General features: G+C 46.3%; 1 protein-coding gene across 1 annotated transcript; it reads right to left on the bottom strand.

Annotated features, from left to right (window-relative positions):
• Positions 1–19,005: 19,005 nt before the first annotated feature.
• Positions 19,006–24,231, bottom strand: BARHL2 (BarH like homeobox 2). The gene is made up of 3 exons (XM_045895393.2): positions 23,458–24,231; positions 21,384–21,609; positions 19,006–19,612 (listed from the first exon to the last, which is right to left on the bottom strand). The coding sequence occupies exons 1-3, from the start codon at positions 24,074–24,076 to the stop codon at positions 19,300–19,302; spliced, it is 1,158 nt and encodes a 385-aa protein (XP_045751349.1). The 5' UTR covers positions 24,077–24,231; the 3' UTR covers positions 19,006–19,299.
• Between the last annotated feature and the right edge of the window lie 726 nt (positions 24,232–24,957).

Here is a 24,957-nt window from a genome sequence, read left to right as displayed (position 1 = left end):
CTGCAATCACAGTCTCTTTGCAAAAATCTCAATTCACACTTCACATGCAGCTAACCTTGTTACCATCCCTTCCTAAATCCATCAGCGTTGCAGCTGCACGTCTTCACAACCCAACATCTTAAAATTCATCACTTTGGCACCTTAGCATCACTATAGGTCAAGAGAAAGAATCCAACCAAGAATAATTAAAGGGCACCCAGATGTTTAGTTTACTTATCTCAAGCCTTTCCTTTAACATATTTGAATTGCCTATGTGTACTATTTCTTTCATATTTTTAAGATATGTGCAATGTGATTATAAGGGTATGAGACCTGGAACAATACATTTCAGACTTTTTTTTTTTTTTTACAAGTATAGTTCTTTGTAGTTGAAATTTGAACAAGAGGCGTGATAATGAGTAGGTTGAGGGAAGGAAAGGTGTTATCTCATTAAGGTAATTACTAAGACATCCCCACCATTATATCGGTTTGAAAATGTGGCAATTAAAGCGCCCTACATGGGCTCCTGGAGACAAGAGAACAAGACAGTTCTCTTGGAACTTCTCTGTTACGGTTAATGTGTGTCATGTAAATGAAAGGGTAGACTACTGCTATTTCCTTCTGTTCCTCAGCCCCCACCCCCACCCTCAAATTTCTTTGTGGGTTATGTTTCTTTTTTCTTTAACCTGAATTTAGTTCTGATGAAAGGTGCCAGATGGACAGCCCTAGAAGGCAAAACCTTCTATTTACCCACAGAATAGCTGGAGCCCAGGAAACAGTAGGGCAAGCAAGGCGGGCAACATGCTACCAACCTAAATCGGAGCAGACCTAACCTTCCTCCCTCTTCAGTCAGGCAAGTCTCCTTCTCTGAGGAGGAGGCTGCCAAATTCATACCCAAAGTCAGGGAAACTCAAAATACACATTTTAAAAAATGGTAAGTGGTGTTCTTCACTTATTTTGCCACAGCATATACGGGCTGACTGCACGATTCACTGAAACCACTACCTTTGCTCAGGAAGGAACTCATTTCCCCTCTTGATCTGATCCTCTTGCTATTTCATTGCTGCCACTACCCTAAACAAGATAAAGAATAATGTGATACAGCAAATAACATCTAGAACCCAATCTCCAAGATCTTGCTTTCATGTGCATTTCAGCATTATTTAGCTCAAATTAAGGAAAGCAATTTAAATGCCCAGCTATGGTAGAAGAGTTGACTTGATTGTGACACGTTTATGGAAGAGAATACATATATCAAGTATGATACTTACAAAGAGTTTTAAATAATACAGAGAAATACTCCTACTGCATGGGAAAAATATAAATGATATCCCAGATGAAATAGATCATAACCATATAAAAATTCACAGCAAAAATCTAGAAATAAGAAATCAAATATTAGTAGTGGTTTTCTTTGAGTGACAGAAGATGGACTTTTTTTTCTTCTCTCTACTCTTCAGTATTTTATAAATTTTTTTACGGTGAGCATGCGTTACTTTTACAATAGTAAAGTTATTTTAATAATCTTTACAAAAAGTCTCAGTTTCTTTTGTGGTAGGATCTGACCACATAAATTTAACTCCATTAAAACTGGAAGTCAAGAGTCATCCAAAAATGCTGTAATCCTGCAGTATCTCTTTCCTTCCCTTTATCTTCACAGAAAAAAGCTGGAGAAGTGGTAGGGGTTGAAAGGAAAAATAAAAACAAACCAAGCGAGTATGTTGTAGAAAGAACTAAAGCTTATAATAGGTATTAAACTAGATGACCTTTGAGATTCCTTCCAATCTTGGGTTTGGATCAAAATCAGTTCTGCTTAAAATCCAATTACCTGTTAATGTGGATGTTGGAAAATACCCTTTTGCCAAATTTCTGAGCAGAACCAGGTAAGAGTCATGCTTGCCTAAGGGACTACTAGATCATTCATGGGAGGGGGAAAAAAAAGCCTATAAAATCTTTTGCCAAATAAAGGGGATCCTTCCTGAAATGCGGGGGGCGGGGGGGCGGTAGGAAATACTGCTGTTAATAAGCAATGTCTTGAATATTTGGGTTTTTTAAAATCCTGTTCCCAAACAGTAATATCCAATAAATAAATTTACAAGCTTAATTCAACTTTTCAGCATTGACATCCTTCAACAGCAATGCTTGGTCCATCACCTTTGCCCCTTAAAAACATCCCAGGCTTAGGGCGCCTGGGTGGCTGAGTCCTTAAGCGTCTGCCTTCCACTCAGGTCATGATCTCCTGCTCAGCGGGAGTCTGCTTCTCCCTCTCCCACTCCCCCTGCCTGTGTTCCCTCTCTTGCTGTGTCTCTCTGTGTCAATTAAATAAATAAAATCTTTAGGGAAAAAAAAATCCCAGGCATATAAAATGGCAAAGCAAAAATCAGAAGATAAAAGCGAGGCGAGAATGGAGAACAGAACAGACTCTACGGACTCGGGCCTGAAAAGTCTCCAAGCCCCCAAGAGCTTTCCGCTGTGGAATTCACTCACCTGACCCTTCTCACCAGACTGCTGGCCGTCACTTCTGTTACCAGTTCCTGAAATGAAAGCCGTCGTTATTGCTTCCCTAAATGGGGTGGGAAGGTCTTAATGTTTATATAAATTCTAATCGAATCCTACTCTAATGAATATCTTCGTGGGAGGACTTTGCGCACGTGAAACTAATTGTGCCTTCTTCAGGGATAATTAGGCCACGAGACGCATGGAGGCATGTGCAGAGCGGCATGACGTCACCCCTTCGGCACCGTCAAGGGCAAAGGGTTTTAGCCAAAACTGATAACGAGAGAAAGACGAAAAAAGTAACCAGTTTGGGCCGGGTCTCTGCAGCCAGGCCGACCCGGGAAAACTCCCCCCGGGGAATGAAGAGCAAAGAGTAGGCAGAGGAAGGGAAACCCCAGGGCCTGCGCAGCTGCTTTTCTTCCTGCGCTGTGAATGGACAGGGGTGGGAGGAGGAGGGCAGCTCAAGGCTGACACGTGATACGAATGGGTGGAGCTTTCTCCAGCTGCAAGGAACTGGTGCTTGTTAATCGCGGAAACATAAAGCTAGAGAATTTCGTGGAGGAATCCAAAATACGGGTTGCCAGAAATTTCTAAAGCAATCCAGAAAAGAAGAAAGACAAAATTAAACAGCCCGATGCCCGCACTTATCCATTTGGGCTTTGTGTGATTTTCTGGGCAAATCTGTTGATGCGTAACAATGAAAGATTATTTGACAATTCTACATTTATTCACATACGAGTATGTTTAATGTAATGCCACAGTGTATTCACTCAAGGTTGCTGAGGAAGTAGGTGTCTCTTTGAAATCCTCTTAACTTAATGGAAACGACTGGTAAGCTTCCATTAATAAAACAGTTTGTGGAAAATGGGGCAGATGAATAACAATGTGAGATTTTTAAAGTGATTGTGGCTCTGATACACCCTATTTTCAGTGCACAACTCTGTCTTTGTTGATATCTGGGCTACGACTTCCCTGTCCACTGAAGCAAATGCCCAGCTTGGGGAGGTAGGAGTTGGTGCAAGAAAAAGTTGGGCAATAGGCTCCTTCAGTGGTATTAGCAAACATTTGATCTTTCAGAAATTATGACATGCCAATTTTCTCAAATGGGAGATATTAGAAAATCAAAAGCTTTGAATTAGATTATTAGAAAGTGATTTCATAGCAGTTCACTCAACCAGAAACCTGTCTACTGAGAAAGAGACCTACTGCGGTCTGTTTGCTGGGAAGACATCTTTTTCACATCTAGCTTAGCTTCCCTACAGTAGGAAATAAGTAGCACGGACTTCCATGTCCTTTTCCTAACACTATCAGCAAATTGGTTTTTAAATTGTGAAAGAATTTCGATCTAAAATGGAACAAGAGGGTATAAAATGGGAAATCTCACTCATGTGCCTTCAGGAAAATAAAACGTTAAGGACTGAGGGACAGATTTCCCATAAATGCCTGATCTACAGAAAACTGATAATGTTGGGATTGTCTTTTAAGAGAGGAAGTTGGTCAGGAGTTACCTCATACCAACCTCAGAAAATGTTTGCTTACGTTTTCCAGAGACATGAACAAGAAATGGCCCAGGGTGGGTTGATCTCACAGAATAACCTGAATTGAGCTTTATTTGTATGCTGGACTGGTTTTGTCTGCTTGGGGAATTTGCAAAGCTGGTTTCTGATTGTTTATTATTTTAACAGATGCTAACTGAACTCTCCCCAATTCACATTCCCTGCCCATTAATATAGCCCGCCCCAAACCCTCAGCAGGCTCACCGGTAGCTTGCTGCAGTCTGCAGGTCCTGAATTCCAGTTCCTCTGCTATACCCAAATAAACTCATATTTTTGACAATTTTGAGCTCGACTCAGTTTCCCTCATTTTTAGGTTGACATTCCTTGGCGTCAGAAGTGGGATCCAAAGGAGGCGACCCCCAAAGAACAACCCTTGGAATCCAGCGAGGGACGTATCCACAAGGAGTCCCTTGCATTCATCACCTCTGTGGGTCATTGTCTGTTTTCTGTTTTGTGAAGTCTTTTCTTGGATTCCAAACTCCTTGTGTTTGGTTGAGCTCTCTGACTTTATTTAGGATCTGTTTAAAAGCTTTGTCTCTTTTGGTGAGTACTTGTTTGTTGTCTTGTTAGAAGCACGCTAGAATTTCAGTATAATTTCTTCAGAATTCTTAAGCAAAATGAATTTTTAAAAACATAATATCAGTGGGCATGGGTTGGATCAAATAAATGCTACTAGAGCACTTGCCACCTCATTATGAAAGACTTCGGTCTCCAAAGCCAAAGACTCCCATGAAAGCATAAGTTAATCAGGGACAGGCCAGGTTGACGTTTGGTGGCCTGCCAAATGCAACACAGTATCCACACAACAAGGGACACCTGGTCATGGATCAGACAGTTAAACCATCTAGGAGGGCGAGGAATGGTATCCCGTGAAGGACACACCATAAAACAAAACACAACTCCCAACTCTGAAAGCATACCCATCAGGCTATTTAAGACTATTTTTTTCTTTTGCTCTCAAGGAAACCGCTAAAATATGGGATCCCAAATCATCTAAAATGCTCTAAGGGTGGCCCTCCTTCAGGGACCCTGGCCCGTTTTATGTTAAAAAATTATGGCCTCTCCTCATGCGCATTTTTAACTAAATTGACCAATCTTACTAAAGGTAATTTAGAACTTCAATGGCCATTATGGGGAACTTTTGATCTCCCCAAACTTGCTTTTTCTCCAGACTAAATGAGAAGACTGCTGCAATAGAATTAAACAATCTGAATGGGATAGCTATTTTAATTGGTACCTAGAGGCTTCTGAACATATTCAAGATTCTAAAATTGCCTTTTTACAAAATACTATTTCTAAGTAACTGAGGCAAACTACTAGATGGAGATTAAAAAAAAATCTGAAGCCTCTTCCATGGCAACACTGGCCCAAACCCCTAAACCCACTGCTCCACCTCCTCTAGATCCACCTCTGTCCTCTTCTAACCCTTTCGTTTATCTAAACTCCCCTTCTTCTCTAAGCTGAAACCTTACCAACTGAGCCTGTTAAAACTCTCCCTTTTAAAATTAGGCCATCTGAGGATCCAACTAAATCATTAATTTCTTATGTCCCATGGACCAAATCTGAACTTAGAGGTATATATGGTAAAATATTTTCCCAAGGTAACTGAGGATCCTCATAGACTTGCAGAAGAATTCAATATTGTAATTCAGACTTATCAGCCTCACTTCTCCTCTTTGTCAATTAGTCTATATGCTTATTGGAGAAGGTCAACCCAGTATTGGATGAAAACTGCTAATGTGGAAAGCCCTGAACAAACTTTAGAATTCCAAGTAACTCAACCACCAGCTCTTTTATATGACCAAACTTGTGCCCTAGCCAAAAGCCTGCATCTTGCCATCCCAAGGGCTTTCCCTAAACCGGTAGACTGGAACAAAATTAAGGCATGTACCCAAAAGCCTGCTAAATCTGTTCATTCTTGGTACAGCCGAGCAGACTCCACATTGTTTTTAAATTCTGGACTCCCTATAGATGTTGAATCTCTCAGGGTGGCCTTTAATTCAATGTTTATAAATGGTTTAAACAGAGACCTATCTCTGTTAGTCAATAGAACTTGCATAGACTGGGAAACAATGTCTACCCCTAATCTTGTCAATCTAGCTCATCAGTTAACTTGCACCCCGGTTAATGAATCCAAAAGAAAGGCAACTAAAATTTTAAGTTTCCAAATTCAACAGATGGAATCTCCCAAGCTCTCCCTATTAAACTCTGTCATTATTGAAAAAATAAATAAATAAAAATAAGAAGAGAAAGAAAGAAAGAACCAAAACAAAACCTGGCCACTGGAGAAAGGACTGCTACAAGTAAAAAAGGTCTAGACAATTACAGCTTTTCACCAGCCAGGGGTCAGACTCATCCCAATGATGGGGGTCCAAGGAAACACAAGGACTGTTTCCCATTCTACCATTAAATAGGCTGGGGGAAACTACTCTCCAGATTGGGAACCAACCTCTTACAATATTAATCAACACAGGAGCTATTCTATCAGTGGTCAACCCACTACAATTAAACAGCCCCTAAAAACAAAACAACAGAACAAAACAAAACAAAAAAACAACAGTACCTTCCTCAGAGTAATACATTTATCCAAATAGTGGGGATTTCAAATAAACCACAATGTGTCCCTATTTCTAAACCTACACCCTTTTCTTGGGACCTTTGCAAGTTAAACACCCATTTCTCCTCAATAAATCTGCTCATGTCCACTTATTAGGATGAGATTCCCTAGAAAAACATCATGCTGCCATTTCTTTCTCTCAAAAGGGAGAAATAACTCTTGAGTTCAAATCTCCTGAACTAAAATCCCTTGAGCCAAATCCTCAAGAAAATTCAAACCCTTTTTCTTTCTCATGTATTTTACAAACCAAGGAAGATCAAACTTCAGACTCATTTCCATTATTAGCTTTAGTGTCCCCTAGTCTATGGGCAAAATCCTCCATGGGCATAGGCAGAATTCATAATGCTCCCTTCCCCTTAAAATCCAAATTGATCCCTCAAAACCTCTTCCCAAAAGTAATCAACACCCTATAAACGAGAAAGCTTTACGTAAAACCTATCATAGGAGAGTATAAAGCACAGGGATTTATTATTGCCTGCACCAGTCCTTTTAATACACCTACTTTACCTTTAAGAAAACCTAATGGCCAAGGATATAGATTTGTCCAAGATCTCTGAATAATAAATAATAACGTTGTTCCTTGCTATCTTGTTGTTCCTAATCCCCATAGGTTATTGGCATCCATCCCTACCAAAAGCAAAATTTTCACTGTGATCCAGTTATGCAGCGCATTATTTAGTATTCCAATTGATAAGGCTAGTCAATATCTTTTTTATTTTACTTGGGAAAGATAAGAGTACACCTGGACAATAAGGCCCCCAGGATTTTTACTGAAAGTCCTTTTTACTTCTCACAAATTTTAAAAGCTGACTTAGACAATATAAAATTTTCTGGAGACTCCACATTACTACAATATTGATGTAGATGATTTACTTCTCTGCTCACCCTCTAAGACCTCCTCACAAGACAATATTCACCTGTTAAAACTCTTACCACTAAAGGACACAAGGTCTCAAAGAAAAGGTTGCATTTTGTTCAAACTCAAGTCTGATATTTAGGACATTTAATCTCAAAACCAGGTTACATGGTTTTGGTAGGCTTCATGGCATCTTAAGCTTCCCAAAACCTAAAACCAAATGTCAATTACAGAGTTTGCTTGAGCTAGCTGGTTATTTTTGCAATCGGATTTCAAACTTCTCCTTAATGATCCTTAAGGACCCTGTGTGTCCTTTTAAAAACTACTAAACCCGACCCCATTACCTAGGAAAACAAAGAAGAATTGGCTTTCAAAACCTTGAAGGAAATCTTAATAAATCCACCTGTCCTTGGACAGTGAAACTATCGGCTACTCTTTTTCCTTTTTGTATATGAAAAGGAGGGAAATGCCCTCAGAGTACTTAACCCAAATACGTGGAGGCTACCACACCAACCTCTATGTTCTAGCCAACCTCTAGCCTACAATTGGATCCCATGGTTCCCCCTCTCCAAGCCTTAGGGCTGTCACTTCTACTGCTTTTCTGGGCAAGGCCACTGAAGAAATCGTTATTAGGATCTTCCTTGACGTCCTTGTACCTCATGCCGTTGAAGCTCTCTTGAACTCACGCCACACCCAACACCTCTCAGCAAGCCTCTTCTTAGGAAATTCTCTTGCTAACCTCCTGTCCTATCATTCTTGTTTGTCCTATCAATCTCAACCCTGCTACTCTTCTTCCTTATTCCATGGGTGAAATCCCCGTGACTGTTTGACTTTGACAGATTACCTATTAACCCCTCATGATAACTTACATGAAGCCTCCTTGGCAAATGTTGATTTCTCATGGTTTACTGATAGCTCTTACCTGATAAATGAAAACGGTAAGTAGTGTGCTGGATGTGTGATATCAACTCCTTTTGAGGTCATTGAGGCTGCACCCTTACCTTTGGCAGCTTGAGCCCAACAAGCTGAATTACATGCTCTTACTCAAGCATGTATTCTAGCTACAGGTAAAACCACAAACATCTATACTGGTAGTCAATATACTTTTAGAGTAGCCCATGATTTTGGAATGTTATGGAAACAACAAAGTTTCCTTACTTCCAGCAGAGACAAAATTAAAAATCATCCTTGTGTCCAAGATTTATTAGAGGCTATACTCCTGCCAGCCCTTCTGACTATTATTAAAGTCCTTGGGCATTCTAAGTCTGACTGTCTGGAAGCCAAAGGAAACCACTGACGATGTCATCGCAAAAAAATGCTGCTCTTATGGGATCCAAAGACCAAACCTCTACCATGGTCCAGAAAACTACTTCCCCTGGTGATGACCTAAGAGAATTAACCAAAGATATATAACAATTGGCCCCTAAAAAAGAAAAACAAAATTGGAGATCTAAAGGCTGTTGGTGTCATCAAGAAAAGAAACTCTGGTTCTGACTACCGGTCCTGCCAGAAAATCTAAAATGTCCATTAATAACTACCATACATTAATTAAATCACTGGTCAACTGATAAAATGATGATGTTCATGAATCAACATTGGTGGAAAACATCTGCAAGGCACAAAAAAAGTGCTTATCTTGCTTGTTCCATCTGTCCTAAATTTAACTGAAGGAAACTCATCTATATTGCCCCCAGATAGTTTACCCAATGAACCATTTGAGGTTTGGCAAATAGATATCATACAACTGCTCCCATCTCATGGATATAAGTATGTTCCAGTTCCAGTAATGGTTTGTATGTTTTCATATTGGACTAAAGATTTCCCGTGTAGACAGGTAACTCTTCTGTACCTAAAATGCTATTGGAAAAGATTATTCCCTCTTGGTCTTCATAGTGATTGGGAAATCCATTTTATGGTCAAATACTTTGACAAGTCTGGGCTATCTGGCCAGTTCTGCAATACTTTCATTGTGTTTATCGTCCTCAATCCTCAGGACTGGTCTAACATACAAATGGAATTATTGACTCAGCTAAATTAGTGGAAACCATCCAAATACCTTGGCAAAAGCATTATCATTGGTCCTTCTAAATCTTAGATCTACTTCCTTTTGGATGCATAAATTTTCACCTTTTATAATAATGACAGGGGGTGCCTGGGTGGCTCAGTTGGTTGAGCATCTAGCTCTTGATTTTGGCTCAGGTCATGATCTCAGGGTCATGGGATTGAGCCCCAAGTCGAGCTCTGCGAGCAGAGCCTGGTTGAGTTTCTCTCTCTCCCTGTCCCTCTGCTCTTGCCCTGCCCGCCCCCATGTTCTCGCTCTCTCTCTAAAAATAAATAAATCTAAAATAAAATAAAATAATTACAGGATGGCCAATGCACTTAGCCCCAACTAACAAAGGAGAGGGGTATATGTTAATTTTGCAAAGACCCGATCAAGTCCATACAGAATAATCACACTCTGGTAGGACAATCTTTCAACAGTGCACTCCCTGGAGATGAAGATATCAAACATCGTATCTTTAGCCTGGAAATTTTGTCTGCTGGAAAAGACATCTCCAAAAAGACTCTTCAATCTTGCTGGAAATGTCCCTACCATGTGTTATTAACTAATCCCCATGCAGCCAAACTTCAAGGAATAGTTGCCTGGGATTCATGTACAACATGTAAAGAAAGCCCCCAAATCTGAATGAGCTGGTGACCTGAAACTGAAAATTTCTAGGAACTAAAGCAGATGGCGCTTGGAGTAGACAGCTTACCCAAAATATCTGGACCAGGCCTATAAGCTTTCCTGTTCTTTTTTAATTATTCTATGTTTAGTTAAATCAGGTCTTTCAGGCCTTCAACTGTTCTTTCTTTAGTTTTTCTACTGTCCTTTACTTGAGGTTTAACACATCATTTTATCCCCACGTTACAAAAACTCTCTGACTCTGCTAAAATTACTGATTCTTGGATTTGTGCCAGAGCAAACATTGCTCATGATGAATCTGAATTGGTGGCCTGGCCATTATCTTTAGAAGGATGACAAAACCTCTCCAGTAAAGATGCAGGATTTTCCTTTGGTAGCTTTGGAACAACACTTGTCTTTCCTCCTAGAAGCTGGTACCAACTACTATGGCTTTTCCTTGGGTGCCCCCCACCCATAAAGGATTATCTCTCACTCAGGTCTGGACTCTTACCCTAGTTTTTTCTTTGTGTTTCAAAAACAGTGACAGAAATGGCAAAATTCTAGGATATTAAATATTTGTGACTATAGTCTTTTATATGATCCAAACGAACATGAATTCACTTCCTATTTGGAATCCAGAAGACTATATCCTCTCCTCCATTAATATATCTCTGGGGTGGGGCAATGAAAAACCATAATAATACCAGAAAATGGGAAGCCAATGTGTTCTCATTCAATGGTACTTCATTGGGAATTGACCAAAAATCTGATGAATGGTGGAAACTTAACTTACTTTTTCCCTAGATATCTTCCAGGCCTCCGCCAAAACCTTACTTATATTAGATCAGTTTACTTGTTATTTCAAATATACTTTCTTCCACTTCTATAGATATTTAAGATGCCCACATAACAATTTCCATAATGCTAATAAACTAGATTATCATGTGCTCTGTATAAATGATTATATTTCTGATCATGAAATTCCCTCTTTCATTCCAGGAATAAGAATCTGGGCAAAAGGGCCGAACTATGCCTTACTCTTAGTAGACATGGGGTGTTTCTTTTTATGTGGAAGAAACATATTCTACACTTGACCTTAATTGGGAGGGAGGTTGTAGGATTATTTCCCTCACCCCTAATGCCAAAATTAGAAAAATTCTTCCTTCTACTGCTTACATACCTACTCTGGGATCTTTCTTTTATCAATTTAAAAGGACATGTTGGAACTGGGAGAATTATAATTTTGGGTGGCTGCCTAGCTATAACCCTATGGTAGACAAAAAGGGTTTGGGGCCTGCTTTTGCCAGAGCTTTTTAAACTTAGATTGGAATAGCAAACCTCAAAAAAGCAATTCACAATCCTTCTATAGTCATGTCTACCATTTCCAATGTTTCTGTTCAAGCTTTTGAATATCAACAAAAACAAACAGATAGCCTTGCCGAAGTAATCCTACAAAACCACAGAGCCCTAAACCTCCTCACTGCTCCGCAAGGGGGAACCTGCACCTCACTTGAAGAAGAATGTTATTTTTATGTCAATAAATCATGGAAAATAACACAAGAACTAAAAATAACAAAAGACAATATCAAGCTGCTAGCAGAAGTTGGCCAACCTCCCAGAATTTGGGACATTTTCAATCTATTTAATATAGGCAATTGGGGAAACTGGTTGGGAGGTATATTCCTTTTTTCTTTTTAAGATTATTTATTTATTTATTTATTTATTCATTCATTCATTTATTTATTTGAGAGAGAGTGTATGTGCATGGGCACACAAGCTTGGGGAGGGGGAGGGGAAGAGGAAGAAGCAGACTCCCCACTGAGCAAGGAGCCCAGTGTGGCTGGATCCTAGGAACCTGGGATCACAACCTGAGCCTGAAAGGCAGATGCTTAACCGACTGAGCCACCCAGGCGCCCCCAGAGGTGTATTTCAATCAACAGCTATCATTGGACTTTTGGGCCTCAGTCTGATCTTTTTAATTAAATTTCTGCTGGTTTGCATTAGTAAACAAATGCCTTCTTCCCAAACGTATGTACGAAATAAAATTATTTTCCTTTCAAAGACTTTTCCTGAAACTCAGCTGACCATGGAAACTAAATGGTCCCCCTTAGAAGGACATAACTGAGATTTTTCATTTTTCAATCCTCTTGTTCAAATGAGCCCAAAGAAATTCCATATCATTTCCTTCCTCTCTAAAACAAGACCCCTGAGGATGGCCTTCCTCAGCTTCATGGGAAAAGACTCCTGAGGATGGTCCTTCTCACCTTCATAGGACATACAATACAATCCACCTATAAAGGACTATACTTCTGACAGACATTAACAAGCAATACCCGAATGACATAATTGATCAATGGTGCTTTCTATGAAAGATCTTGATCAAAAGGGGAAAATATAAAAGAATTTCAATCCAAAATGGAACCAGACGATATAAAATGTAGAAATCTCCCATATGTGCACTCAGGAAAACAAAATTAGGGATGGAGAGACTGATTTCCCATAATTTCTTCATTTATAGAAAACTGATAATGTTGGAATTTTCTTAAGTTGATAGGGAGTTGGTCAGGAGTTACTTCATATCAACCTTGGGAAATTTTTGCTTATGGTTTCCAGAGACATGAACAAGAAATGACCCAGGTCCAGTTGACCTTACAAAATAAGCTGAATTGAGCTTTATTTGTATGACTGGACCGGTTTTGTCTGCTCAGGGAATTTTCAAAGCTGGTCTCCATTTGTTTTTTATTCTAACAGATGCTAACTGAGTTCTTGCCTCTTTACATTCTCTGCCCATAAATATGGCCTGCCCCAAACCCTCAGTACACTTGCTTGTAGCTTACTACAGTTAGCATGTCCCAAATTGCAATTCCTCTGCTACTCCCAAACAAACTAATCTTTTTGACAATTTTGAGCTTGCCTCTTTTTTTTTTTTTTTTTTAGGTCGACAGAAGGTAGACTAGTTTTTCACAATGAGCACTCTGATTTTGTAGCAAAGGAGTGCGGAAACAAAGTACCACCCATGCCAAATTCGTCTCTCCTGAGGCGCATTATAAATACATACTGCTCTATAGAAAACTTTTCCTCCCATTTCAGGTAAAGATGCACGGGAACACTTCTTCCTCCAGCCCCCAGATGCTTTGGGGCTCCCCAGTGGTGCCAGAACCTACAAAATACAGGGAATCCATGCCACTGCAAGTCTCTACCCGCTCCTAAATTCCACTTAGCATTTCCACCCCTCCAACTGTAAGGGAGAAGGGGCAGGGAATCAACAAAGAGGAGTTGGCTTCAAGAACTGAGGGGAAAATCTGAAGAAGGCAGTCATTTGCAGCCAGGAGGCCTTCTGAGGAGAGCTGGACATGGAGTGGAATGCAGATATGGGCACCCACCTGGGCAAAGATGTATTATCGTAACCGGAAAAGGAGAAGCCTTTATATTCTCTCCGGAGCGCACTGAGATGCGAGAGAGGGGCCCTGCTCTGTAGGCCCAACCCTAGCACTAATCGCGAAAAGCATCTGGACTCCTGTCCCTGCTCTATAGGGTCCCTGTCTTAATGCACGCATTCCTCCCCGAAACACGGTCGGTAACCGGGCGCGGGGACTTGTGGCCGCGGGGCTGTCCTGGGGCAGAGGAGCGCAGAGTCTCCGCTGGGGCGCGCACCGTGGGAGACCCCACTTGGAGCCCGAGCGCTGCCGCGGGCCCCGGGAACCTCCGCTCAAACCGCGGGCTGCGGTGTGTGCGCGAATCGTCAGCAGAAGGCGAGAGGACAGCCACATCTAGAGCCTCTGCGCTGAAGAATCAAGTCTGGCGGCCAGAGAGAGGGGCGGGTGGGGGCGGGAATCCATCAGCTCCACAAAGTGACAAAGCCCTTTTATCGTAAATCAAGTTCAATCTCGCGCGCTGGAAGGTCCTCTTCTTTCGGTGGAGCTCCCGCGGAGGCGACCCGCTCGCTGTCCTGGACCGGATAGTGGCCGAAGCCGGGAGACTCCCAGGACTGCGGGGAGGAGGACCCGCTCCACCCGCCTTGGGAGCGCTTCTCCTGGGCTTCCATCGACCCAGGCGGCGGCTCGCGGAGCAGTCCCGGCAGCGCGAGCGGAGGGAGTAAAAAGTGCCATTTAGAGCGATTCCACTGGCGACCTCGCTGCGGCCGCGGCGCAAGGGCTTCGAAGCCGCAGACCTGAGGCCCCGCTCCTCCCCAGCCGGCTTCCACTAAGAACTTATTAAATAGGGACGGTTTAGAGTTGATCTGTCACTGAGCACTACTTACCCCGAGATCTTTGCGTTTTTGAATTACTTTATTGATCTGAAGATTTTCTTCTTTGGAATGTGACCCTGTTTGGACTTAGAGCTAATCAGGTAACGCTGCCAGGGAGGGCTCTTTGTAATCACCTCGCGGACCTCCCCCGCGGGCGCCGTCGACCCTTCCCCGGCGCTCCCCTCGCGGTCGCCTAGGCTTCGCAGGGAACCCGGCAGCCCCCAGCGCTACGCTTCCCCGCGCGCCCCGGGAGCTGTCTGTGGTGCTAGGAGAGAGCACTCGGGAGAGCGAGGCCCCGGGGAAGAGCCCGGGAGAGGCAGAGAAGGAAACTGAGAACGCCGTGCTGGCCAAGACAGTCCCACCCAGCAACACTCAGACCGATAAAGACCTTCAAAATTCAGCCGGAAGGAGGGAAGGAAAAAAGTCCCTTCTGGGTCATCGCATCGCCCTGAGGCAGCTGACCTGTTTCTCCAATGCAAGAGGCCAGTGACACCTCCCTCTCTCTGAAAGCACACACCCTCAACCCTACACACTTACCCCCACTCAGCCTTGGGGGTGTTGAGCCTGCCAGAAGTAAGAAGGGAGGGGCAGTGGGCCCTAGCCGTGCGCCCCAACTCCAGGGAAAGAATCAAGCGGTAGAGAGGCAGGCTGGGAACTGGCCAAGAAAGTGGGACCAGACAAAGACCTAGTGGGAGACTCAAGGAGCCTAGAGACACTTTCCAGGGTCCATGGGGGTAAACCCTGGGAAAGCCCCCACTCATCCTTCTGCCCACACCTCTCTAATCGACAGCCAAGGCAACAACCAGCTTTCCCTCACCAAGGATTCAGAGCTCTGCGGCAAACATCAGTCCCCTTGGAGTCTCCAACCTGCCCTTGCCCATTCCCACCAGTAGTTTTGAAAATTCAGTCTCTTCCCGAGCATGTTGACTTCAAGCCATGCCTGGCTTTTTAGAAAACTAAGTAGCTCTCTTCCAGTATATTTTTGTAACCACGTGGCTTAACAGGAACTAAAGTTTCCTTAGCCCTGGGGAGAGCTTTTCCAAATATTTTTAGAAAGTTAAAAATGTAACAAAACAAACTACTCGCAAGCCACCCGTTTAAAAAGGGGAGGTGGAATTCAGCAGATTCCTGGGGAAGGGCTGTCTAGGCAAGGAGTCAGATGGCAGGGAGAGAGGAGGAGGGAAGTCTTGGTTTGAGGGTAAGTGGGTTTTATTTGCAACAGAGGAAATCCGTTAATTTGCCGTTGTGTGGGCTTTCATTTTAAAGGGTGGAGCAAAAATAAACTGATACAAGGTGGTAGGTATATTTGCTGGAGGCTAGAGACAAGCTGCAATCGTTACTTTACAACTCCTTGAAAATTGCTGGCTTGGACTAGACTGGCTGGCTGCTGGCCAGGGAGTCCACTTTTCACTTCCCACTCACTACAGATTTCTGTTAGGTTAGTTGGGGTCCTGGAGCTGACATGCGGGTGGGCAAATCTAAAGGGGTCACCGTGGATGTTTAAAGACCTCTCTGAAACAAGTTCGTTTTCCTGGGTTTCTATAGGAAGCAAAGATTGCCACTCCAAGCCCCTGTTTTGCAAGTCCCCAACTTAATCACAGGACCAATCCAAATAAAGTCTAACGGTGGAGTGCCCTTCAGACACCAAGTGAAACTAGGGGAAAAGAAAAGGAGCACAGCTCCCAGGGACAGCTGTCCTCTGGGCCTCCACAACTGACTCCACATCTCCCATGAGAAAAGACCTTTGCCTGTCATCTTTGTTCCTTGCTTTTCAGGAAACCTAGGGTCGCACTCCTCATCTCTTAGCCAACCCCCATCTTTGTTGGGCAAGCACAGAAGAACAGAGAGACCCCTTTTGAGGAAAAGGATGTGTTTGCATTTGACTTTTAAGCAGTAGTTGGGGACGTTTGAATAGAAGGGCACCAGCTAAGATGCTCTTCGCAGTACTGCAGCAGAAAGAAAAGAATGAAAAGAAATTCGGCCACTCAGTTTTCTTCCTGAAGCAACACCCACCCCAACAGCCGATTTGCCAACTTCTATACAATGGGGAGTAACCAAAACACATTTAGAGGGGAATCGACACTTTTAGCTGCCCAGTTTAAGGGAGTTGAAGAAAACATGGCTTTGAAGAAAAGCAAATTTAGGAGGACTCCGGTGGACCCAGAGTCATGGCTAACAGCAGTGGAATATAAGGATAATTAAGAAACCTTGGCCTCTATAGACACAGTGAGCCCCCCTGCATTGTCCACCTATGGAGTCCAAGTTCAGCCTTGAGAGTGAAGGGACAGCAGGCTGGCTCCTCCGCAGAGTGGCTGGTGAGCTGTTGGCCAGCTGCTGGTAGCGGATGGGTGCTATGGCCTTGTTTGTATTTGTAAGTTTGTTCATGCATTTTTCCCAACTGGACCTGAGATCATTCTTCATAGGCAATGTGTGATGTGTGAACTCCAGTGACTTCCCAGGTCCCTCTTGTGCCCAAAGGTGACTGGCCCTGGGACAAGTGCAGACGAAAGCTGTAGTGCACCGCACCCCCAGCCTTGGAGAGTGCCTTTTTAGGCCCAGGCAGACCATTTTTGAACTATTTAAACTTGATTGTAAAACCCAACAGCAGCTAAGATGGAACAAGGTGAGTCTGCTAGAATGCCCAGGCATTGGGCATTCCCCACTGGACACAGTGGCGCCCAGTTTCCAACCCAACCCAGCTGTCTTGAGTTTGCCCCGACTCAGCCTGAAGAAAATGAGAAGAGCCAATCCAGACCCTTTTGTTAGAATCAAACAAGACCAAGACCACTTTTAAAGCAAATTGATGAGCTAGATAGAAATCTGCAAACCACTCCCTAATTAGCCAAGGTCTGATCAAGGCGCCTGAGGCAATTTCCTCCTGGATTTCACCTCTTTCTTCCCTTCTTCCTTCCCACCCCTCCCCAATACACACTCCCACAGCACTCCACTTTTTAAAAAATGTTTTTAACTCTACTAAGGTTCAACATCAGAGAAAGTTGAAGGATGGGTCTGGATGTGTTTTAGCTGCTTGTTTTAGCCCTTTGACACTGTACTTGGGCAGGCGTGAGGCTAGAGATGTGAGAATACCCAGCTGGGGGATCTGACTCTGGCTCTTCAGAAAATGACCCTGGGGCTGGAGAAAGTGGAAGCAGACCTAGAACTGAAACCCTGTTCAGTTGTTCCCTTACATAGTCTTGAATGCTGAGCCTAGTGGGGAGCCAATCTGGGGGGGTGCACCTGCAGCCCTGGCAGAGGTGCTCCCAGTATTTGCACACCCATTCACACACACACACACATTCCTAGGGCAGGCTGTGGACCTCCTCCACCCTCTGGACAGGGCCTTTCGTTTCATGGTCCCAAGCCCTGCAAGGATGCTGATAAAAAGCTTGGCACACCTGTCCTGGCCAGACTTGGATCCCTGCTCCAAGGCATCCCAGCACAACGAACTTTCTAGGACAAGAGGTTCGGCCAGGGCTGGGGGCTGGCTGACCGCTGGGGAATGAGAAGGCAAGGATCAAAGACGCAACGAGGGTTTGTTAGCCGGGCCTCTCCGAGTCCCCGGGGCGTCCTAATTGCGCTCCCTGCAGCCGCCCGCTCGCAGGCTGGCCTGCCGCGTGGGCACCGGGCTGCGGGCTGCAGAACAGCTGCGAGGCCCGAGGAGCATCCACCCGCCCGCTGCCCGGCGCCGGGGACCCTCACTGCCCCGGGGAAGAGCCCTAGGAGCCGGAGGAGGAGGGGCAGACAGCCGCGGTTTGGCTGGGGCTTCCAGGCAGGCCAGGAGCAGGGCAAGTTGGCGGCCCACTTAGCCAGCACCAACAGCCCACAAGCAGAGACTTTTCCCCCCTGGCCGGGTGGACTGCTCTGAAATCATCCACTTAAAAAGAAAGGAATTCACACATCAAATAATGGCTCGGCTCGGAAGAGGCCAGCAGGAAAACTGGCGCTGTTTTTATGTAAGTCAACCCAAAGTCTTTACAGAGTTTATAAATTCCTAATATTACAGGAGGGATTTTTTTTCCCCTAAACCAAGTCAGGCATTTCATCATAGTACATTCTGCTTTAGTAAAATCAGCTCCCTTGAATTTCATCGCTTGTTAAAAAAAGATAAACTTTATTTTTGTAATTCTCAATCACAAAAAAATCTATATTTTTGTCTAAGCATTTATTTTACTGAATCAAAAAGACATGAAAAGAAAAATCATGTTTTACTAACGTATATAAGTGACTCTTTTTTGGACAACATATAATAAATATGATATATCACTTATCACTCAGTCTTTCAAATGTACATTTTTTTTTCATATTATGGAGCATGCCACTTTTCCAAAAGAAAAAAGGTCATGAGAAATCAGTGCAAAGTTCTCAGTTACCCTCCTCTTTTCTCTGGGGCAGACCTAATGTCCACAGCAACGCCCTGTGCCTCAGAATTTGAGGCTGTCTGTCCATCTACAATTCTCTCTGCTTCTCCGGCTTCCTCTCCGTGCCCTTCGTTCTTCCCTCCTTACCCCTCCCCCCTCCCTCCCTCCTGCTTGTCCCTAAAGTCATTTTTAAAAAGAGCTTGAGGTTTTGTTTTTGTTGATGCTTTCACTTACTGGTCGCACTTTGTGTGGGGTCAGCGATATCGCCAGTCACACTGCTGTGGGGAGCTTTCCAGCCCTGTTTCTGGGGGTGGGGAGATAGAGAGCGGAGGGCTGGTTCCTCTTTGGGGGGCCCCCCTCCCACTGGTGAGCGGCTTCTTCTCTTACTGCTCCGCTTCCCGGGGTCGCTCCCGAGGGAGGCCCAGCGGCCTGGTGCGGGGAGCGGAGCGGAGGGGCAGCTGTCCGGTCGGTCGGGGAGGGGAAGGGACGGGAAGGGACTGCAGCGCCGTCAGTCGCTCATTCTTCACCGGGGGTGCGGGGTGCCTGGGATGGGGTTGGACAAGGGGTTGAGGGCCGGCTGCCCCCCGGGCCCCAGGCCGTGGATGAGCACGCGGGGCACCAGGGGCCGCTGCAGCTGGGGATGGGGTGCGGGAGGAGTCCGGTACATGCTGCTGTACATGGCTGCGGCAGCCGCGGCGGCCGTAGTGCTGTCCATGCTGCCCAGCAGGCTCGGGTGGTAGAAATAAGGCGACGGAAACATCCTCTGCAGGGCCGAGTAGTTGCCCGCCTCGGCCAGCAGCTCCAGGCCCACCGCGGTCTGCCGCTTCCACTTGGTCCTGAAAAACAGCGGGCGTGCACGCCCCCCTCCCAGCTGTAGGCACAGCCCTGGCACCCAGGCCCTTCCTCTCTCGCCCCCTGCCCGCTCCTCTTTCTCCGGGGACAGGAGGACGGCGAGAGTTCTGAGAACCGGGAATGAACCACATCTCCTAGCCCTCCTCCCCACCCTCTCGCCCACAGAAGGGCCCAAATTCAAGTCAATTTCATAAATTACACCCTCAACGTCTGAGACATTCATAAGTGAAATTCTATAAGCTTTGCTGCCTCTTCCTGACCCTCTGTTCTGCTGTAGCCCCCTTATAATTGGGCTACTTCCCGAAACTTTCCTGAAGGCCAACGGAGACCACTCTTTCCATCTATAGGCGGTCTTCTCCCTCCTCCTCTAATTCCTTTCCCCCAAGTGGCCCCCCACAATCCCAGAGTGTCCACTCTCTGCCCCTCCCCCTTTCCTCCAGGCCGAGTGAGAAGAAACCATAAACAAAAGGACACAGAGACTCCTTAGCCTCGGACCCTGTCCCTCTTAGTCCCCAGAGCTGTGAAGACACATCCCTCTCCTCAGCCTGACAGGACTTTAGAGCGGGTGGGGAGCTTGGAGCAAGGAAGGCACCAAGGTTTCAAAATGGAATTTGTTTGAGGGAGGGCTCTCCCAAGGTGACAGCACCTCGGGGCCATTTCAGGGCAGGGGGTAGGGGGTGGGAAATGCATTTCAAGGTATTTTCTCCTCTGAGAGAGAGTAACAATTAAAACCTGTGATCAGCTTTTCTCGGTTTCCTCCCTCCCCCACGGTACCCCGCCAGGAAGAAGAGGCGAGCAGGCCTTTGCTCAAATGCCCCATGAAGGAACTCAGGGCTGGTGGGCCATCCATACCCGGCAGCTTCAGCCAAATTAATAAACATGTCGCCCATTTTAAATTGGCTACAAATGACACTAATGTTTTCCGACAGAATTAGGGTGGCTGAAACCGTATGTAATGAGACAGAAAATTATGGTAAAGATGACAACTGGATGGGCATTTCCAACCGCACTTATGGACGATTAGAAGACAAATGAGAGAAAAGGAGGGGGAGAAAAAAATCGGGACAAGACTGTCTACTGCCAGGCTTGGAAACACAGCACAACTTCAGCCTCAGCTTGCCTGGGTTCGCTCTACCGTTCAGGCACCTGCCCGTGCTGCCAACCCCCTTCCGAATTTCCTTTCAGTGGAGGCAGTGGTTCCTGGCAGGCTCTGAGGTGACAAATATAGGGGACAGACCCTCAGTCTGGATGCCTGGCTGGCTGCCTCAGAAGCCAAGGCAAGGACATTTAAGCTGAGGCCAGTGGGGCAGCTCCTCCTGGATCGCAATAGCCAGGTTGCGTGGCCAGCTGCAGACATTCGGAACCAGCCGGGGGCAGGCCCAAAGGGGGCATGGCGCAGGCTCTATGGACCTGAGTGTCAGCTGCACAGATGTCTCAATTTGAGAAGGTGTGGCCTGATCGATTTGGGGGCAAAGTGGGGGGAGGGATTCCAGCCACTCGGATTTGAGAGGAAAAGTAGCATATGCTAAGACACTCAGAAGTGCAAAATGTTCCAAACTCCAGCTGCCTATCAGTCCCTCTCACCTTGGGGGTGTGGTTAATCCCTGCTCCAGCCTGAAAGCCCCCAGGGGCCCACTCTGGGGCCTCTGAGTCCCTGGAGTCTCCCGGAGCCAGGAGGGAAGAAGACTGGCGCTGCAGTGGTCGGGACCTCGATGGCCCGATGCCTTTGCCCCCCCCCCCCCCAGCATCCCTTACCTGCGGTTCTGGTACCAGGTCTTGACTTGGGTGTCCGTGAGGTTGAGCGCTGCTGCCAGGTCCATGCGGTCCTGCACACTCAGGTACTTCTGCCGCTCAAAGCTACGCTCCAGTTGATTGAGTTGGTGGTCAGAGAAAGCTGTTCTGGCTTTGCGAGGCTTTTTGGCTCTCACAGGGGGACTCTCTCGGCTGCTCGTAATCTCCCGGTCTCCTTCTTCCTTTGTTCCTATGGTAGAAACCCAGAGTCGTAAGATAGTGTGGAATGGGAAGGGTGGTGTGTCCTCCTGGCACACACTTCCACATTCCCAAGCCAGCTGCTGGTCTTGGGGGACTATACTCTGCCACCCTCATCACACACAAACTTGGACCTTAGCCAATACGGAGGAAGAGAACCAATTTCTGGCCAAAGAGTCTGGAACTTTGTGCAGAGCTCCTAAAAGGGTTCTAAAAGGTTGTCTGATCTTCTCATCTTTGGAAGTTAAAAAGAAAAAAATATTTTACAATATAGGGTCCTTTTGTTATTGTTTCTTTCATGGGGGGGAGGGGGAGATCCTGTCCCATTCCTTTACTGTTTTCACTATGACTTCATTTTTTCTGATTTGGTACTTTTCAAAATATCTTTCTACTCTGTTGTTGTGTTTTGTTTTGTTTTTGTTTTTGTTTTTGAGGAAGGGGCACCTTTTTCATTTCACTTTTTGTTTACTAAAAGTTATAGGCATTTGTTTTCCCTTTTCAGATGCACTTGGGAAATGGTGGAATCAAGTTCCCTGCAGTTGCTTGCGTCAAGTCTTTTAAAGCTTCAGAAAGAATATGTCACCCAGCCACCAAGTAGAGCTCAAAATCACTGAGCCCATCCAGGTGACAGCCCAGAGATTTCCGGATTCTATTTGTCAACTTTGGTTTTTTACTGAAATGCTGGGAAATCGATATGTCAATCCCTCTCTGTTTGTACCCGTTTTTGCTGCGCTCCTTGATCTTCCCTGCAGGAAGAACAATAATCTCTCTAATTGACCCACTGGGGAGGTTGGTGCACAAAAAATCGCCAGACCAGACTGTACATCTGTTTTGGGCACTATTATGCTAATGTTATAATAGTAAAATGAGGAGCCAATATCCTACCTTTCAGATAGTCAGCACACATCTTTCCCAGAGATGGCAAAGGTTAATACTAGTAACAGTAATAAACTTATTAGTAAAGGAGAAAAAAGAATTCTCCTGGTATGTTAAAACTCTTTTATCGTGCAAAGACCAGAACACTTCCTTACGAAATTGAGGAGAAAATGGGAAAAGGAATTGAAGCACAGTTTCAACTGCTATCTTCTGATTTTACAAAAATAAATAAATCCAGTTCCACAAGATTTTACTTTCATAAATGCGATTTCCCAATTACTTGCAGGGAAACAAAATCTTACTGAAATACAAATACTCGGTTGGGGCCATGGAGTAAGAAGGGTATTTTAAAAACGGAGAAACCGATTATAAATTTTTACCATAGGGGCTTCCCTATATTAATCACCATCTAATAAAAAAAAAAAGTTGTTTTGGTAATCAACTCGGAAATTTTTTCTTCATTAAATCTGGTAATTCCTGTGATGTTTAGAAAATGCAGTGTGTGGGGGGACTGAAATAATTTGCATTAAAGAATAAACGCCACGTCGTGAACACACCCCTAGACACCACGCTAGCTAAGCCCGTTTCTCTCTCCCACCTCCCCTCATGCCCACCCCCCAGGTCTCAGCTAGAAAAATCTCCAGTCCTTCCCTTTTATCAACGAAAGAATTGCGCTCAGATCCCCTCCGCCTCCGCCCTATCCCTAATAAATTGAAATTAAGGAAAACAAAGAAAGGAGCAGGATGGCGGTGAAGGTTGTAACAATAAACCGAACTTCGGACCAGTCCTCGTGTCGCATGCCCAGGCCTCCCTCCCGCTTGCAGTTTTTGACCGGGGTGCGATCGCCCCAGGAACTCCCGGAGTAACTCCGCAGCCGAGGTGCGCGGGAGTCTGAAGGGGAGACCGAGAACCCGAGGACGAGAAGCAGCCAGATGGCTCGGGCGGCCGACGCGGCGCGACTCACCGTGGCATTTGATGTCGCTCTGGGAATCTTCCCGCTTGTCGAGTTTGGTTTTGCTGTCCTCCTGCTCGAGCTTTGGCCTGAAGCTCTCGTGTGCTGCGTTGCTCTCCTGCTTCGGGGTGTGGTGGGGAGAGGACACGCTGGTGCTGTAGGGTGCACACGCCGCCAGAGGTTTGCTGTCGCCCAAGATGTCCTTAATTAAAAAAGAAGAGGTGGAAGTCCTGGGGGCCGAGGCGGCCGAGCCCAGCTGCTGGGCCGGTTGCGGCGGCGGCGGCGGCGGCGGCTGCTGTTGGGGAGAAGGCTGCAAACTTTGCGTGGGGGCCGCGGCGGGCGGCGGCGGCGGCTGGCTGTGGTGGAGGTGGTGGTGATGCTGGGGCCCTTCTGCTACCAGATGCGGCTCCGGGGGCTCCATGGTGACCGAGATGGGAGAAGAAGGCGCCGTTCCTACGGTATCAATCTCCGAACAGGGGGACGGAGTGGCCTGACTCCTAAAATCCGCGGTCCTGGCCTCGCCAAGCGGGCGGAAATCTCCATTCATCATGCCGGGGCTGCCCGAACTGGCACTGGACAAAATCGTGTCTATTCCAAAACTCGACCCGCTGGCCCCTTCCATTGTTGTCATTTCTACATGAGGTCCACGCCACTTCGCCGCTCAGCAGCCGCCCCGACCAAGCAAAGGAAGCTATCGATCGTAAAACAAAATAAACACTAAACAATGTTGTCGCGGCTTTAAAAAAACAAAACAAGTGGGGCGGGAAGGGAAGGAAGGATCATGGGTGGTGGGGTGGCAATCGGTGGGCACTTTCGACACTTTGTTTTCCTTATTCATAAAGTAGGGGTGGGGAGAAGGGGAGAAAGGAAGAGAGCGGGGGAAAGTTACAAAAATTGTTGAGGAAGAACCGAGCTTGCGCTCCGGGAACGACCGCGCACGTGGGGGCGGCGGTGGCGGCGCAGGGGACTCAGACGAAGACGCAGGCGGCGGGAGGTGACCCCGCCGCCGCCGCCGCTGCCGCCGCCGCCTGGGGCTGCCCACAGCCTGGCACCAGGCGGCAGCGGCGGCGGCGGACCTGGCAGGTGCAGCGACCGCGACGCCCTGGCGGTCGCGCGCCCCCGGAGCTCCCGGGCCGCTCCCCGAGGTGGCTGCTGCGCGCGACTCGGCCGCCCTGGAGCCGAGTTTCTGAACTTTCTCGGAAAGTTGCGGAGCAGACACCGCCGCAGAGGTCGCGGCAACACGAGACGGAGAGGAAGAGGAGGAAAAGAAGGAGCAGGCGCAGGCGGAGGAGGCGGCGGAGACGCGGCGCCGAGCGACTCCGGCCGCTGCCGGGCGCGTTCGCTTGTAATCCGGCTGCTAGCGGGCGGCGCCGACCCCCTCACGTGACGTCACGGCCACTGCCGCCGCTCTCCGCGCCGCGCGGGGCCCGCGCCCCCGCCGCCGAGGCCGCGCGCGGGGCCCCGCGCTCCCATTGGCCGCGCCCGCGCGAGCGAGCGACGCCGACGTCCTGG

This window comes from Mirounga angustirostris, unplaced genomic scaffold (genome assembly GCF_029215605.1).
Source record: "Mirounga angustirostris isolate CCGP_5_RB_7025 unplaced genomic scaffold, mMirAng1.0.hap1 SCAF_4, whole genome shotgun sequence".
Classification (NCBI taxonomy): Eukaryota; Metazoa; Chordata; class Mammalia; order Carnivora; family Phocidae; genus Mirounga; species Mirounga angustirostris.
This window is presented reverse-complemented; position numbering and strand designations above follow the sequence as displayed.

Bases quoted from the DNA above. Each gene is read 5' to 3' on its own strand.
- BARHL2 (XM_045895393.2), bottom strand. From the start codon at position 24,076: ATGACAACAATGGAAGGGGCCAGCGGGTCGAGTTTTGGAATAGACACG. The intron at 21,610-23,457 runs GTGAGTCGCGCC...TTTCTACCATAG, and splicing joins GAGCGACATCAAATGCCACG to GAACAAAGGAAGAAGGAGAC. The intron at 19,613-21,383 runs GTAAGGGATGCT...GCTGTTTTTCAG, and splicing joins ACCTGGTACCAGAACCGCAG to GACCAAGTGGAAGCGGCAGA.